We start from the raw sequence: 17,655 nt of genomic DNA, 5'->3' as shown, positions 1-17,655 counted from the left end.
ACAAGGGATCGATATCCAGAATATATGAGAAACTCAAACAGCTAAACAGTAAAAAAAAAAGTAACCCAATTAAAAAATGGGCAATGGAGCTGAATAGGCATTTCTCAAAGGAAGACATATGAATGGACAACAGACACATGAAAAAAATGCTCAACATCACTCAGCATCAAGGAAATGCAAACCAAAAGCACGTTGGGATATCATCTCACCCTCGTTAGGCTGGCCATTATCAAAAAGAGAGAATAACAAATGCTGGTGAGGATGCGGAGAAAGGTGAACTCTTCTGCATTGTTGGTGGGACTGTAAATTGGTGCAGCCTTTATGGAAAACAGTATTGAGTTTCCTCAAACAACTACAGATAGAACTACCATATGTTCCAGCAATCCCACTACTTGGTGTATACCCAAAGGAATGGAAATCATCATGTCGAAGGGACACCTGCACTCCCATGTTCATCACAGCTCTATTTACAATAGCCAAGAGTTGGATCCAACCTAAATGTCCATCAACAGACGACTGGATAAGGAAAATGTGGTATATACACAATGGAATACTACTCAGCCATAAAAAAGAATGAAATCCTGCCATTTGCAACAACTTGGAGAAAATTATGGTAAGTGAAACAAGCCAGACACAGAAAGAGAAGTACTGTGTGTCCTCTCCTAAGTGGGAGCTAAAAAAGAGAGAGAGAAAAAAGAAAAACACAACACGTACAATAAATAACACTTTGAGCATTCAGAAGGAGAGTACAGAACTGTGGTTGCTACAGGAGGAAACAGGTTTGGGAGAAATTGGTTGGTGGACACAACAAATGAGTACGTTTTGTAAAGACAAATATGCCAACTATCCTGATTTGATCATCACATATTGTATACAAATTTAGACAGTCAACTCTGTACCCCACAAATATGTATAATCAATTATGTTCAATAAAAAAGAGAAAGAAAAAAACCCAACAAAAATCATAGGTTTTTAAAAAGATGCAACAGGGAGAATGTGACAACCGAGTTTCCTCACTGTCCTGGCAAACTCCAGGGTTAAAGGACAAACTTGGTATAAATTTAAGAGGTTTTTTTTTTTTAAGACTTAAAATTTGATTTTATTTAAATACAAAAGCAATATGTACTCATTTTTGAGGAAGTGGAAAATGTAACAAAAGGGAGAACACGAGTGTTAAGAGGAGGCCCCGGTGGTTCACCTTTGCCCCCAGCTGTCCCTGTGCCCTTCTGTGGTCTCCACTTGCCAAACAATCCCTGCCACACTCCCCACCATCTGGGTCCCCAAGTCACACCGATGGGACAGGTGGAGCAACTTGGCACTCAGTAGGTGAACCTCTTCAAAACGGTCCCTTCTCCTTTTTCCTGGGTCTTGAACACACCTGCCTAGAACCCAGTGAAAGAATTCTTGACCAATTCTCAGGCCCATGAGCTTTCAGTCTTGAAATGTGTAAGTTGACGGTTATCCAGGGAACGACCCAGTGGCTCCTTGGAGTCTCCAGCGACACGCCCCTGGGGCTGACTTCCAGAGCTGGTGCCTCCCCCAGCAGGACTCACGCCCCACCCCACCTGCCCCAGGACCCCAGGGAAGGGCAGCTCGAGCCCCTGCAGGGCTGCTCACAACAAGCCTCCAGAAAGGGGAGCTGCGGGAGCCTGGGCCCTCCCCTACAGCATGGCTGGACCGGGCACAGCTGCGCTCAGCGGTGCCGGGAGTCCTGCCCAAGGCCGTCCGTGCTGTGGACAGACTCGTCTGCGTGGTCTTCTTAACGGGAGGCAAGGCCAGGAGAGTTTCCTGGGCTGCCAGGCCACACCCCGTCAATGCAGAGCACAGGGTGTGGATCCCGACCTGGTGGCTTTGCTGGTCTGCACGCAGTCAGGATCCAAACACGTCGATGGTGCCTGCAGCTCGCCACTGTGGTGTGGACGTCCCCCCTGCCTGGGCCATCTGGTAGACCTGCGCAGGGAGGCACCTTGGTCTCCCGCCTGGAGGTGGCTTTTCTTGTACTTCCCAGCACTCCTGCACCGTCCCTCCTGTCAATGTCACCCTCCCACCTGCGCCCATGCTCTCTCGCACTCTTGACCTCTCATCTCTGGGCTGTGTCCTCACCCCCGTCTGCAGGGCCACCCCTGTCCTGCTTCTCCTCTGGCCTTGACAACTCATCAGCCCACCGGGAAGCAGGACGCGTCACACACAGGTTCCGTTAACACCCGCACAGCCGTGGCTAATCATCACGTCTGGCCTCCCGGGGCGACTCCCCACTCACGTTCTGCTCGGGCCAGGTTTCTGCCTGGACCTGAAGGTGGCCTCAGGGGCCCGGGCAGCCGTGGGTCCATCTGCTGAAGCTGCCCCTGCACCCAGCCCAGGACTGGCTGGCCGCTGTCCCTGCTCCGAGTGTCCCCATCGCTCGTGAGGTGAATGCCCGGCTGCTGACCAGCAGTGAGCCCAGCACTCACCATGTCCCCAAATCCACGCTGGGACAGTCCCTCCTGCCGCTCAGCGTGAGATAAGACAAAGAGCCTGTTCCAGAGCTGAATAAACGCGATGCTCCCCAGCCCATGGGCTGGTTCCCACCCCTGAGCCTGGCGCCTGGAGGCCGCCGCCCGCCACCTTCCAGTCTAGACCATGTGCCCGGATGACAGTGCGTCCCTGGGAGGCTGATTCCAGGACTGGGTGTGACGGACAATCAGACGGTGTCTTCCACGAAGCACCAACCACGCTGGCTGCTGGGACCTTTGTCGTCAGGGTGGGGAGCCCCGGGGAAGGGAAGTTAGCAGCTGGCGGGAAACAACTATGCTGCGGTCTGAGGGCCGAGAGGAGAGCGTGGAAACGTGTTTAGGAATTCAGCACAATGTGGGAGAAATGTGTCATCTGGTACTTGGGGGGCTGAGACGCCAAGCAGTTCTTGTGACTAAATTCAGCGGCAGCTCTTTATTTAGCCTGTTAGTGACTTACGTTATCGGGGGAGCACCCTTCTCGCATGTGGCCTGCAGGTGTTGCTGGAATCTCTGTCCCAGGGCAGAGGTTCCAACTTAACCGTGACACCACCCCAGCTGTCTCTGACCAGGGGCAAGGCTTGGGTGGGGGCTGCAGGCTGGGGAGCCTCAGAGGTTCTGCTTTACCCGCCAACAGGCCTTGAGTCAAGGGGAGGGTCCCAGGATGAAATCTTCACATTACCAGAGGACAATTCCTGTTCCCTTCAGGTTTCTGGGGAGCTTGGGCTCTTGGCTAGTGGTGATCTTCTCAGAGCCTGACTTCAAGAAGTGTGGTGGGCTTGGAGAGGGACTCTTCAGAAGCTGAGTAGCAATTTAAGGCCATCTAGATAGCTGTGGGGGCCTCGTCCCAAATCATCAGCCACCAGCGAGTGGCCACTGGGAAGGACTCAGGCCTGGGCTTCCAAGACCAAGGCTTGGGTCTCTCGCTCCGACTAGTGTCATCTGGAACTTACTGATAGCACAGGGTCTCAGGCTCCACCCACAGGTGACAGGACCCTGCGAGGTCTGCGTGCACCTGGAGCTTGAGCCCACCCGGTGGGGATAAGCAGAGTCCTCACCCCAACCTAGCCCTCACCAGCCAACTGCGGGGCTCTGGGAGCCTTCAGCGTTTGGTGAGTCCGAGCACTTTAAGCTGGAGCTGGTCTTATTTGGGAACCTCCAGTTTGCAGAGAAGCACAGGTGAGAAGGAGAGAAGAGCAGCCCGGGACCTTCCAGTCCTCCCCTGGGATTAAACCTCTGTGCAGTGCTTGAGAGACACAGACTAAGGCACGACGCTGAAATCTGGGAAGAATTTACACGTGGAAGCTGGTGACGATCAGGGTTCCTAACCAGGCCCGGCCCCTCAGGACCTGACAGGCTGTGGGACACACAAAGTAAAGGGCTCAACCACCACTGCAGCTGCGCGCTGCCCGCCCCGTCCAGGAGGCCTCGGGGGGGCCCCTCCACTGACTACATTTTATCTTGATTCCCTCGTGCACGTGGCCAAGCTTGTGGCCTCTGTGGAGGCGAAATTTTTTTCTTGAACTTAGTTAATTTTGAAACCAAAAACAGTTGCATACACAGCAGGGCAGAATTTGGCTGTGTGAGTGGGAAATCCAGTTAAAAATATAAATCCGAGAAGCAAGTGAGACGCTGGCGAGCTGCAGCCCGAGCTCTGGACCCACATGTCCCATCAGCCACCACTGAGCAGACCGGGCTTGGGCAGCGCCTGCCCCACCGCCGCTGGAAACTGCCCCGTGCTCGGGGCATCAGGAGAGCCGCCGGAAAGTGTCACCTTCCCATCTTTGACGTGAGTCCCTAGAACTCCCAGAGCGGGAGCTGCAGTCAGGAGCGAAGTCGCTCGTTTTGGTTCCTGCCGTCTTCTCTGCTCTTTCATGTTAAATATTTTCACTTTCTGATCCATTAGCAGGAAATATGTGTTCGTGATATTTGTAGAATCCCTGAAATGTTTAATTAAGAAGAAAAATAGTTCTTCAAATGAGACAGAAAAGCATCAGGGATAGCAGACGCCCTGTGCTCCACACGGACAGGACCTGGCCCCAGGCCTTCTGCGAAGGCCACCCTGACGGGAGAGTTTTCCAACACCGTCCCTGGGAACGCCTCCTGGGTGTGGCCCAAGGGAAAATCGAGGCAATGAGGAGGCCACCCTCCCACACCCAACATCCCAGGAAACGTTTATTCCCAGAATGAATGAATGAGCAGTTACCAGGCCTGCACCTCGTTCAAGGACCCTGTGAGGTTTCAGGACACTCTGCTTTTTGCCGACACGTGTCCTGGTGCCTTGTAGGTCCAGTGCTGGCTAATCACAGATGTGAAGTGAAGATGCAGGAGCGGAATCCCACACCCAGCATCCACGATCCCGTGTGGACATCAAAATCCCCCAGCCCCTGCCCCACTGTCTAGAAAAGCCCAGAGACTCACGGCCGCTGGGGCCTGTCTCCGTGGTCCCCAAAACAGTTCGACCACATCCCCATGGGGCCAGCCTGGGGGCCACAGCTGGGGCGTAACAGGGCCACCTGCGAAGCCACCCCTGGTTCCCTGGTCATCCTGCAGGGAGGGGCAGCCACTGTTCCTGGTCAGAATTCAGCGTCCTCGGAGTGGGGCCCAGGAATTCTTGCTTCTGCAGAATAGTTCTTCACTGGGTTCAAATCTGTGTGGTTTACAGTCCGACTCTCAGAAAGATGACAGGACGGTTTCCTGGCTTGAGTGTATCTGGCAGCTGAGCAGCAGTTTGGGGAGAGCCTGGGAACCTGCACCTGCTCACACCTTCCCTGAACACCCGTTCTAAGCTCAGGCTCAGCACAAGTAGGACCGTGGGCTCTGTGCCGGGTTATCAGCATTCTCCTGCGAGGATGCAGCCCCGGCCAGTGTTTCTGCCGCTCTCTGCAGCTGCCAGAGAGACCCTCACAGACTTACGCCCACCTGCTGTACTGGGACCCGCAGGGCTTGTTTTTGGGATCCAATACATACAAAAGGAGTAACCACAAAACACACCAAGGGGCAAGCATCATTCTGGCCACAGATTGACCTGGGAGATGGCCTCCTGGTAATGCAGAAAACAGGGCATGACTGAATCTCAGATGAGCAGGATGGGGACAGCCATGACACTGGTTTGTGATGGGGAAAGGACGAGAAGTCTATGGGAAATGTCAGCCTCCAGTTACATCTGGAGGACACAGACTTCCACAGCAACGAGGAAGAGAGGTTTATGGGACGCTTCTGTGCATTAAATTCTAAACACTGCTGCGTGTTAACATGGTCTTGGCAGCTCTTGTCCCATGTCCAAATCTCCCCGAGGCTGGTAAATCACCTCCTGCGTGCCATCTGGGATGTGCTGACACTGAATTCAGTGCCGTTTCTGTGATTCCTGCGTCCCAGATGCACAGTGGCCCTGACACAGGCCCCTCCAATGCCCTGGGGGACCAGGTGCCCCCAGGGCAGAGGGTACCGAGGCTGAGAGTTGAGTACATCTGATGTAGAAAGCTTACGCTGGTGATCACGCACGACAGAATAGGACACAGTGAGCCACTGCCTGAGCTCAGTGAGACCCCCACTCATGTCACCAGGACCTAAAGAGAAACCTTCTTCCCTGCTGTGGTGTCACAGGTGGTGGCACCAGGAGGGGCTGTGCATGGTGTGGGATGGCGAGGGGGGCAACATCTCCTCTCCTGTGGCTGAGAGCTGATCACGTGCTCCCAGGAGTCTCCCCCAGGAGGGAGGGTCCATCCTCCCCTCCTCTAGGACCCTGACCCTCAGCGTGGTCTCCCCTCAACCACTCTGTGCCATGTGTAGACAGTCCCTGGCCCAGCTGCTCCTGTGGGGGCCTCCCCCACAAGTGTGCACGGTGTGACACCCTAGCAGGAGAGGTCGTGGAGCCCTCCAGCCCTCAGTTTCTCCATCTGTGACATGGTCTGTTACCACAACTAAACAAGGTGACACTGGTGGTCATGTCTGGCTCACAGGACACAGTCAGCCAGGCCACCACCTCCACCGTCCTGTTAACCCCTGGCCACAGGTCAGGAGCTCCGCCTTCAGGTGTGGGCACTGGCTGACACAGAAGCACCCCCTCCCAGGGCATCCTCTGGGGAGAGAATGGGCTTAGAACTGTGGAGCTTAGTGGTGACAGCAAAGAAAGCCCCTGCAAGAAAGGACGACGAGAGGAGATGCGTGACCCCCGAGTTCCCTGATGGCAGAGCTAGGATGGCGGGAGGGGCCCCTCCCTGACATGGGGAGGGAGAACTGGGGCGGCGTGAGGCAGCCTTTGCTGCAGAGCAGGTCACTGTCCCCAGCACGCTGTGGGCTGGTAGGAGAACGTCTGTGCATAGCTTGCTGTTTCCTGAGGCTCCTTAAAACAGCCTCACATCTCTCCACACACTGGATGCCTTGCCTCCTGGAAGGGATGCACGTCTACACAGTGCTGACTGCAGGTTTACAAGGTGCTGCCATCGACACGGCGTGGGATGCAGGTGGGCAAGAGCTGAGGGACGGGGACAGGGACCTGCCTGGTGGGAGCGTAAACCACAAGCCTACAGCACCACTGGCCGGAAAGGTGTGCAGACAGGCCCGGAGCAGGATTTACCAGCGCCGAAGGCAGACGCCGTCCACGCTCAGGAAAAACAGCCTCAGTCATTTAAGGATCACGTTCCCGCAGACAGTTTCACCAGGCGTACAGCACCTCGGACCCCCTTGAAAACTGCTGGCAAGTGGTGCGACTGTGGCCTGGAGGGGCTGCCCTGCGGGGTCCCCGCACAGCCTGAGACGCAGCCCCAGCCGCTACCTGCTGCCGGGCACCTCGTGGCGAGGACACACCCCGTCTCTTAGCTTAGCTTTGGTCACATCTCCTGCCGTGGGTTCGGGGCTGAGAAAACCACCACAGTGACTTCTCAACAGCCCAGACTGTGGCAAAATCTTGATTGGGATGAGAAAAGCCAAGTGGCAGGAAGGGTGTGCTGCTCAGGGGTCAGAAGAGCCGGTTTCGGGCAGGTCGATCCCCCTGTCATGTGTCTCCCTACCTCCTCCCGACACACTGACGGCTGGTAAAGAAAACCCACCTCCCCTGCCTCCAGGCGAGGTGAGCAATCAAGTGGCCCACGTGCTGGGTGGCAGAACTGAAACAGGCTTGGCGGGGTCTGGAGAGCGGGGCAGCGCCGCTGCGCAGGGGGAAGGACGCCGGCGTGGTTCTGGCGGGTGGGACGCCCCGTCATGGGGTGTGAGAGGAGGTGGGACCTGCCACGCTGGGAGCCCTACCTTGCTGTCGTCCTCGGGGTCACTGTAGCCACACGCGTCTATGAAGTCTGGAAACATCTCTGACCATCCGTCACTCGTACAGTTTTTGCTTAAGTTTCCTGGAAAGCAACGTGCAGATAGCTTAGTTGCAGGCCTTAGTCGCTACAGTGTAGTCTGTGCTGAAGCTTCTGTCTTAAAATACTCCTCACTGCCGGGGGTAGCTGGGGGACGGGGCTGCCGCTGGCAAGTCCTTCCTCAGCCTCCTCGTCCACAAAACCTGCCAGTGACTGGCCTCATAGGGACAGTGGGACCTCAGAAACACCAGTGCCACAAGGCAATAAAAACAGAAGTTGTAACCATAATTACTGTTAACTTCCAGTGTTAACTTCAAGTGTTATTTTGGAATGAAAACTCTTAACAGAGCCTTATGCTTCATCTCCATAAGAGAAACTTATAGCCAAGTGCCGATTGTTCTTCAGCCAGCTGCCCTGTCTGCCCCAGCCGTCCCATCCAGGGCAGGCTCCACTTTGCCGCTGGTGCTGGAGAAAAATGATGGTGGGATTCAGGTTTACATTTCAGGAGATAAAGGCAGTCGTGATCTTATAATCCCCCCATTTGCTCCTAAATCATCTAAAATTGTGTTAAGCTCAGAAATGCAGTGTTCCCTCCATCTACAGAGCATGTGTGCTTAGCAGGTGACCAGCAGAGCAGGTGGGGACAGAGACAAGAGCACGGGCTGTGGATGTGCCAGAGGGCTGTGGGGTCACCCCTCCCGGGAGAGCCTGCAAGGCTCAGAGCCCTACACACACGTCCTGCAGCCCCGGCTGCCGGAGCCTGCGGGACCTGCTGGGACCTGCCAGCTGGGTCTCTTCCCTGCAGCGCGGCTGCCGTCCAACCCTGAACCTGCTGCGCTGTCTGTGGGTTACAGGGTCCAGACTCGCAGGGACGGGACCTATTTAATTCTCCTCGTTCTGTTGCCACCCCACACATATTCCCGGTGCTCTGGTCCCGCGTGGGCCCTGGGCGGTTCCCACCCGGCTGTCTTAGGAGGGTGGTGTCCCTGACTCTGGGTGGCAGTGGGAGGCCATGGGCGTCACTGCAGGAAGGCAAGGCACCTGCTGCACCTGCCCCAGCCGACCCTGGTGGGTACCAGGGCCCTGGAGGAGCACGAGTTCAGCCCATAGTACCTGGTCTGCTGTAAAAGTTGCTGAACACCTTCGGGCAGGGCACAGTGACCGTCTCTCCCACGTCCGCAGGGCGCCAGCACGTGATGTTGTCCCAGACCCCGCTGCAGCCTGAAAGGAAGAGAGGCAGAGAGGATGAGGGGCTGCAGACCACCCCCTGCACAGGAGCCACAGGCCACTGCCGGGGGCGGGGAGGTGGGGCATGCAGCTGGGGGCAGGGTCGGTTTGTTCAAAAGCTTTACAGAGAAACCCAGTTAGATGACTATCTTGCGAATTATCTTTCTGTGAAACAAATTTGCAGCGACCACATTATCGAAAATATAACACAGTTAGCACGTGTATTCATTTTACTTAGCTTTGGAGAAATAACCAGATCTGTGGTAGAAAGCATTTGAGTAATTCGACATGCACTGTGTACTTTTTGAATTTCGGGAGAATGTTACTTTCTCCTGGCTGATCTGCATCCCTAGTGTGATAAGGTCTGGGAGACTCGGGTCCACTGGGGGGGCAGGGCCAGCGGGAAGTTATCTTGTGCTTCTGGGAGACCCGACTTTAAGGATGATTCACAAATTAAAATATTTGACAACATTTGGTTGATTTTCCATCTGTCAAGACACCTTACTAGTGACAAAATCTTAGTTACTGTCATGGAGTGATCAGATAACTTAATTTGTATGACGTATGGCTTAAAACATTTTCCAGACCTCTTATTTGGTCTTAGTAACCCCCGGTGAAGGTAAATCCTACATATGTTGTGTTAATCATTTCACAGATGAAAGCGTGAAGGTTCACATCCTTTAATGACTTCACAGCATGACACAGCGATAGAATCCACGTTTAAACCCAGGACTTTTACTACAAGCCTGAGGTATACATGAGGGGTCTTCAAAAAATTAATGAAAAGATTTGTATTATCTTTTAATTCCATTTTTCCACAAACTTTTTGAAGTACCCTTGTGTACTATATTTTATGACCTCTAAAATTTTAACTTTTATTTAAATTTCAGTATCAGAAAAGCAATGTGCTAGCTGAGGCAAAGACTCACAAAGTACAGAGTTCTTCTCTGGCATGAAATCCAGACTTGTATAATAACTGCTCCAACATATCGATGGAGAATGCACATTTTTGGTTTGAAGACAAGAGTGTTTTACTTTCAATAATAAAAGTATGCCTCTAAAAAGTTGGCTGTAAACCAAGTTTTGCAGATAAAGATATTTTCTAAATTTTTTTGAATAAAAATGAAAATATGTTCATTATTAAATTAGATGACATACCAATGTTCAAATGAGTACATAAATCCATACGATATTAATGCTCTGACATATTTAGAGAAAATGTTGGTTTTCTTTAGAAATTTTCAGAACGAGCCATCATGTGTAAATGCAAAGTGCAGAAGTGTGTCCAGGGAGCCGCCCCGGGCCGGGCTGCGAGGGGTCTGAGCAGCGGCCGGCTAAGTGCTGAGCCCGTGAGCCGAACGCCTCCGGCTCCGGCATGTGAGAGAGACGCCACCGAGATGGCCAGGCTGGTCCCGAGACAGTGATCAGGGTGGGGAGCAGAGGGGGCCTGTCCAGGCTGCCCTGCCAGGCCGCTCGCCACTCACAGAGCTCCCTCCCCCCATAGAGCAGCAGGTTCTGACGGTTTTGTTGTTGGTTATTTTGAAGCTCCAACTCTCTTCACCAAGAATGACAAATTTCTGCCTTAATAATAATTATATAATAATATTATTATGGTATTTTAAAGGAATGTTAATGCACGACCTAAATTGTAACACAACCTATCACAGAGCAGTGCTGACCACCCCTGCTGCACCTCCGCAGAGGCACGAGGCTCGCATGGCACCTGGCAGGCCTCACACGGCTGGAGGCTGACGCAAGTCTCTGTCTCGTTCACTCATTCATCGTCATCATTATCCCTTCAGCGGCCACTGAGCGAGTCTGCCCTTTGTCTGTCTGTCTGTTGACTGCACTCTGCATGCCGGGAGTGGCGCTGCGAGCTGTGAGGGCTCGAGGGCTGGAGGACACGGTGGCCGAGAGGACAGCTGGACTGGGCACTTGTGGCAGGGGGAGAGGGCAGCCCCAGCATCTGGGCTCGCGTGGATGGGCGCTGGAGGCATTCGCTTAGCCTGTGAGCCTCAGGGCCAGACGGCCAGTTAGGAATCCGTGAGTCTCTCCACTACTCGAACCTCATGAAAATGGCAGCAAGAATTTGAAAGGGCAGCACCGAGAGGCATCTGTGTGGCTCTGAAGACGGGCGGCATGTCGTGGTGAACGGCAGCGGGAGCTGTGGCCAGTCCCGGGAGGCTGCAAGGCTCGTCCGTGGGAAGGTGCCGGATGCCAGGCCCCCGCACTGGCTGGACCACCTTCAGGAGAACCACGTCGAGGTCTGAGTTCTGAACACTGAGGCCAAGCCCCCCTTCCCCTGCTCAGAGTTCTGGAAGCCACGGCACCTCACAGGGACGGGACCCTGGGAGGCCTGAAGCCCTGGCCCGGCGGTGGGACGATGGAGGGGTCCAGAGGGAGTGAGTCTAAAGAAAAACTGGGATTCCTCGATGGCCTTATGCATCTGATTGTCTTGAGAGTGCCTCACTGTTGTTCTGGATAAGGTCCGATGCTTAATTATTGACAGCGAGATAGAAAACCAAACAACAGAAAAATAAGAAAATCATGATTCCAGCAAAAGCGTGAAGTTACAAAGAGAGGAAATGTTGACTCTCTGGGCTCAGCAGTGGTGCTGTCACTGTAACCAGCAATGGTGACGTGACTCTGTTGGGGGCAGGGCATGAGTGCTCAGAATGGCACGAGAGAGATGCCGCTCACAGTAGGAATAAACACCAGAGAAAACACCTATAAGAGCTAGAAGTTGTTGCCCTAAGAGAGACAGCTGGGGCTCAGGAGGGTGGCCAGAGGCCACTGTCTTTACCGAAAGCCTTGTGCTATCACCTGCCTTTTTTCGATTTTATAGGATGGAAAAATTTTTATTATCTTGCAATTCTATTTTTCCACAAACTTTTTGAGGGACCCTCATACATGCACTGCTTTGTTAAAAACTAAAATTAAAGTATATCATGATGTTGTTAAAAAATCCATTTTTGAATGTTTAGTTCACTTTTTTTTTTTTTTTTGACCGGTAAGGGGATTGCAACCCTTGGCCCAGTGTCCTCTGCACCACGCTCAGCCAGTGAGCGCACCGGCCATCCCTGTATAGGATCCGAACCCACGGCCTCGGCTCTTCCAGCGCCGCACTCTCCCGAGTGGGCCACGGGACCGGCCCAGTTCACATTTTTAAAGACATTGTGCAAGTCAAAGCAAAATACGGGACAAACGGGCAGTGAGTTCACAGCACCCGAGGCGGGTGCTGAGCAGCAGCGGCTGTGATGGGTCGGGAGCGTGAGGACTGCAGGGACGGCAGGCAGGGCCGCTCCCAGGGGGAGGACAGCGCCTGCGAAGACGCTGTAAGTGGGAGAAAGGCTGTGTTTGGAAAGCCGTGAACGCCTAGATTTCGTGAAAGAAAGGGTTTGCACACGGAGGTGGCAAGAAATAAGAGCGGGTCGGAAGAGGCGGTCAGGGCACCGGCCTGCTAAGCTCTGGCTGTGACATCGGTCTCTGAGACGGCGATGAGGAAATGAAAGGTCGCTCTGAAAAGAGGAACGTTCACGTCAGCCGACCCTGAAAAGTCACTTGACCAAGTTCGAGCCATTCCTAATTCTTGAAAGCCCTAAATAAAACAGTAGTGTAACGAGTCTCCCTGAGCATAACAGAGAATACTCTAAGAACAGTGCGTGTTGTCAGAGACGTCTGAGCATAGCACACGACTGAAAGCAGGAGCCAGACTGGACACTCGCTGTCCCCAATCCTATCCGACAGTGCATTGCTCTAGGCAAAAGACCAGGTAAAAGACAATGAACTCAGTGGTGCACGTTGGCATAAACAAGAGGAAGAACACTGGACATGGACTTTTCAACACGGCAGCCACTAGCCTCACACGGCCACTTCCATTTAAGTTCATCAGAATTAAACGCAACTGGAAACTCGATTCCCCGGTTGCGGCGGTGTCTGTGGTTGGTGGCTGTCATTCTGCACATTTCCCTGTCAGGAAAGTTCTGAGGTGGCACTGCCCTAAAGCCAGCAGCTAAAAAAAGTGAAAATAAAATTAACAAACCAGTCTTACAAGTCAGGAGGCTGAAGCTAAGAGAGAAAATGACAAAAGCATCATGACCGCACGCACTGACGCGAGGGCGAACCGGCCCCGACCGGTGAGTCGTCGCCCACACCACGCGTTTTAAATGATATCCGTGATCAAGCTACGTGAGCACGTCTTTGTAGAAAATGTATTTTTCACTTACCACAAAAATCTTTCTTTTCCATCTTTCCAAACCCACCAACAGAATGAAGGACCCTCCCTCTGACCCGGCGGCTCTGACCCACAGCAACGGCCTGTAGCTTTGTGAGCTGAGCTGGCTGAAGCAGAGACCCACGCGACGTGCACCTGGCACATCGCACTTCAGCTGCAAATGCAAAGGGTGGGTCACCACTCAAGCTCAGGTGGCAGCCAGAGCCTTCCTCTGAGCCCGACGGCAGACGGGCTTGCCATCCCTTGGGTGCAGACCACACGCTCTGGTCCCTCCACACTCCCCACGTCAGTGCGCTCGGAGCAAATGCACGTGATGCCTGCATGGCTGGAGTCTCCAAAGTGCCCCAAACCGTGCACAGCTGTCCTCATCTCCGGTTCCGCAGCTGAGGGCAACTCGCTTTTTCTAGTCTTCAAAGGCACGTGCTCAGCTTTCCTAGAGACAAGTGCTTCCTTCAGGGATTCAGTGACGTGTGCAGGTGCAGATGGAAGGGGGGATGCTTCTCCCACAGCTGCTGGGGGCTCCGCCCTCAACAAGCTCTGCACACAGGACGGGGTCTCGTCCTGGCCCTGACTCAGGGTGACCTTGTGACCTACGGTGACCACTTAGGTGAATGGAACATGTCCCAGCCGCAGACAGGCAGGCCGTGTGTTCCCTCAGGTGGGTGGTCACCACAGAGGGTCCAACCACACACTGGGGGAGGCCGTGTGGGGGAGGGAGGGCCTGGTGCCTTCCAGCCTTACGTCGGCACCAGCTGAAGGCAGCCAAGGAGTGGCCCCAGCCAACGTGGGCAGGACCACCCGGTCAGACCACAGAACTATGGGAACAGCAAGCTGTTTATCTGAAGCCGCTGCATTTTGGGTGGTTTGCTGCACAGACGTACAGAACTCAACAGGAACGACCCCCCTCGTTCTCGGAAGCACATGGCCCTAGCTGGCCAGCGTCAGTGAGATTCGCGGGCTGGAGGTGAGCATGCAGCGCCAGTGAATCGCCCACGGGGACACTGTCAAGGGGACATGCTTCCAGGAACCAGCAGAGTTTTGCTGTGGACACCAGTGGCAGCTTCCTAACTTTTTGTCTGAAAAGCAGTTTGGTCTCCAGAATGCAACGTTCTAGACTGAGTGGTTCAGAAAACTGCAGCCTTCAGACATTTCTGAAACTTCCCAGCACTTGAACGGGACAGACACAGGAAATCGACAAACAGGATCAGGAAAGCTGCGATCAGAACATGTTACCAACATGTGCTGGAAATTCAAGGCACAGAGGACAGATTTCCTGTAAGTGGAATTCCGAGGGAGACAGTTCAATTCACATGAAATCTGGTCACGGGAGAATCCGACCAGGTGGAGAGGAATCCACCGTAGTAAAAGGAAACTGCAGTCCCATTGCACCGAAGGATCAGTGTCTCTCCAAAACATCCCGAGGCAAGTCAGGGCTCTTCAGGATGAAGACATCGGTGTTACTTTGAGTTCTGAATTTATTTTCTCCATTTCAGTGACGTAAACATCAATTAATTTTCAGAAGCGTCACAACACTAATCTCAGTCCGCGTTACCCTTTATCAAGAAAAGACCTTTCACAAATGCTCCGTTCAGCTCCTCAGCAGCTCCTTGAAGGAGGCAAGAACCTTCCCCTTACACGCCCTGGTGAGGACCTGGCTCTGCTCTCGGGATAAGGGGCGAGGGCTGGGCCACAGCCCAGTGGTGCTAATGGCTGGCCACTCTGTCCCCAGAAGGTCACGGCTCCAGGCTGGCCAACACCCATGTGTGCCATGCTCGACCTCATAGGACTTATCTGTCACCAGCATACACCACACACAGGGCCTGGGGTGGTGCAGCTTCTTTGTGTTCATGATGTTTTATAACTATAAAAGCGCTGGACGCAGAGCCAAAGGGCATGTTTCTGAGTCCAGATTCCTCCTTAACCCTCAGGTGGAAAACGGAGTGAGTCCCTCAGCACGGGGCGTATGGACTAACAGGACGCTAGTGTGGGGGCCTCTCACACACTGCAGCACGTGTGAGGTGAGGCTGCGGCCCCTGTCCCGTGACATGGACACGTGCTGTGCACGCCAGACAGGCTCATGGGTGAGGTCTTCGCACTGCCCTGACCCATGCAATGGGCAGTTCTGGGAGGCAGTGACCGGTGCCCGACCTCTCTAGGTCCCCCACACCTGCTGCTATCCTGAGAGAAATCTGGTCCCTGCCCTGTCCACAGCTCTGCAGAGAGGGGGGACGGAGTGTGAGCAGCACAGGAGGCCTCGGCAGGCCCGGCTCCAGAGACCTGACCACCTGGGCGGAAGGAGGGGGACACGCGCCCTCTCTAGACGGGCGTGGGGACCGCTGTGGGGCAGCAAGGAAAGGGAGCCGAGAAGTGAGCTCGCGGTGCGTGTGAGCACAAACACCACCATTCACAGCCTCCACTTGGAGCAGCTGAATTTAAGTATGAAGTGACACAACACAGCTCCTCCAGGAACAGCAGTGCGGGACAGTGCACACAGCCACTAACGCCTCCCACGCAAGCAACGGGCTGGCAAAGGAGCCTCTCCGGCCAGGTGGACACTGAAGTGCCTTTGGGCTGCAGCGTCCCCTGGGGCCCGGCTCCCGGCCATTCCCACCACTCCTGTGCAGACAGGACGGCCACAATTCCTCCTGGAGACAGCCACACGGAATCCGCCGCTAGGCATCATCTTCCTTGTCTCGAGGACTTGTACGAAACTGAGCAGCCAGCCAAGTCCACCTTCACCGACACGTTTCGATGCAGCGTGATAAACAAGGGACAACGTGCACCCTCCCGGGTCTCTGTCTCTTCTGTGTGCAGGTAACTCACGCTGTCAGTGGGGGTTTTAGTGTGAATAAGACAGAAAGGAAAAGGAAGAGAGAAACTGAAAAATTGTGACTTAACGCAGGAAGGAACATGTAAAAGGCCTTGGTTTGGATCAGTTCAGCCCACCCGGCTCTCCTGGCCCATGGTGGAGACATGCGACCAGGTCCAAGCTCTTTCATTACAGAGAGTGAATTTTTTTCCCTAACCTCAGGAAAAACCAGAAAAATAGCACTTCTTGTACCCTGGCTATTCCTTGTATAGACTGCACTGTGGCCAGAACACGATGGTTTCCCAGGGTCACTTGGCAGGACACAGAGTTACTGGTGTACAAAACTCGGATGCTATTAGCTGGCTGAGGCTCCACCTGTGCCCACTCGTGCTGCTGAGTGGGCAGAACCGAGAAGGGAGCTGCGTTTGCAAACAGCATTCCGTGTACTCCTGCAGACCTGTGCCCAGAGGAAAGCGCCCAGATGCGGGCACTCTCGCTGTGCGTGCAGGGCCAGCCACTGGCACAGCAGTGCCCTGACACACACTCGGTCCTCCCGGCTGTCCTATACTGACCTCCGGCCTCCTAATGCGGGACAGGGCCGTGTATCAGCCCCAGTGCACAAAACTCACCTGAGAACTACTATAAATACCCAAGTTTAATTTGCCTGGACAGTGTTTTCTTTTTTTAAAGATTCTTGGTCCAACTGTACCCTGGGCTAAGGCCCAGGCTTGAGAGCTGAGGCCCCACAGACCGTGAGGACCACCCACGGGGTTCTCAGTGTGGTCCCAGAGCAGCTGCTGCCCCGAGCCTGTCAGAAACGTCCTCGGCCCAGCAGTCGTGTTTTAACAAACCCAGGCAGTTCTGATGCTGGCTCAGATCTGAAGCGCAGGCACGGGCAGGAGACGGGAGGGCACAGGAAAGCCTCCTAGTGGAGGTTTTCTTGCAGGTGATTCCCCCTCGGGCATGCCAGGATGCTCCTAGCCTTCACCTGCAGAGGTGACTGTCACTGTCACGGCTCTGCTTCTGGGTCCTGCACAGGGAGGGACCTGCCCCCCTCGGGGCCTTTGCAAGTCTGCGACTCCATTCTGTCACACTGTTGCACACGCGTATACACACAGCACATGGAAGCAACTTGTGATTTCTTTCCACAAAAGTAGTACGTGCCTCGCATCCTCTTTGCTTTGCGTCTAACGCGTCACTCACTGCTTCTTGTTGCTCATGCAGAGTGTCGACATCGTGACTGCACAGCACTCCACAGAGTGACTGAGACACGGTCAAGCCGCCCATTTGTAAACCCTCAATATTCACTACATTTGTGACATAAACAAATAGCAATGAGATAATTGTTTGATAGGAAATCTAGTTATTCAGTAATTAATAAGGGTCAAAAAGTGCTTGGACTTTTATCCTGTCCTGTCCTTTTAGAAGGGACTGTAATTCTTTCCCAGTTGAAGGAGAAAAGCTCTTTTTTATGGAGAATGCTAATTAATAAGTGGGTACAGACCGATCAGAATGTAAACAGTCAACATGTTTTCACCTCCAAAGACATAACTGATCCAAGCACAAATCACCAACAGATGCTAGAATCTACACAGT

At 53.8% G+C, this 17,655-nt stretch overlaps 1 protein-coding gene across 2 annotated transcripts in view; it reads right to left on the bottom strand.

The window, feature by feature from the left end:
- The window catches only part of VIPR2 (vasoactive intestinal peptide receptor 2), a 96,254-nt gene that overhangs the window by 59,154 nt on the left and 19,445 nt on the right, over nucleotides 1–17,655 (bottom strand). For both annotated transcript variants that reach the window (XM_063100164.1, XM_063100165.1), the window contains exons 3-4: nucleotides 8,903–9,010; nucleotides 7,737–7,834 (exon numbers count right to left, since the gene is read on the bottom strand). In XM_063100164.1, coding sequence (XP_062956234.1) covers nucleotides 7,737–7,834; nucleotides 8,903–9,010 — 206 coding nt within the window. The remainder of the gene's footprint in view (nucleotides 1–7,736; nucleotides 7,835–8,902; nucleotides 9,011–17,655) is intronic.

This window comes from Cynocephalus volans, chromosome 6, assembly GCF_027409185.1.
Source record: "Cynocephalus volans isolate mCynVol1 chromosome 6, mCynVol1.pri, whole genome shotgun sequence".
Classification (NCBI taxonomy): Eukaryota; Metazoa; Chordata; class Mammalia; order Dermoptera; family Cynocephalidae; genus Cynocephalus; species Cynocephalus volans.
This window is presented reverse-complemented; position numbering and strand designations above follow the sequence as displayed.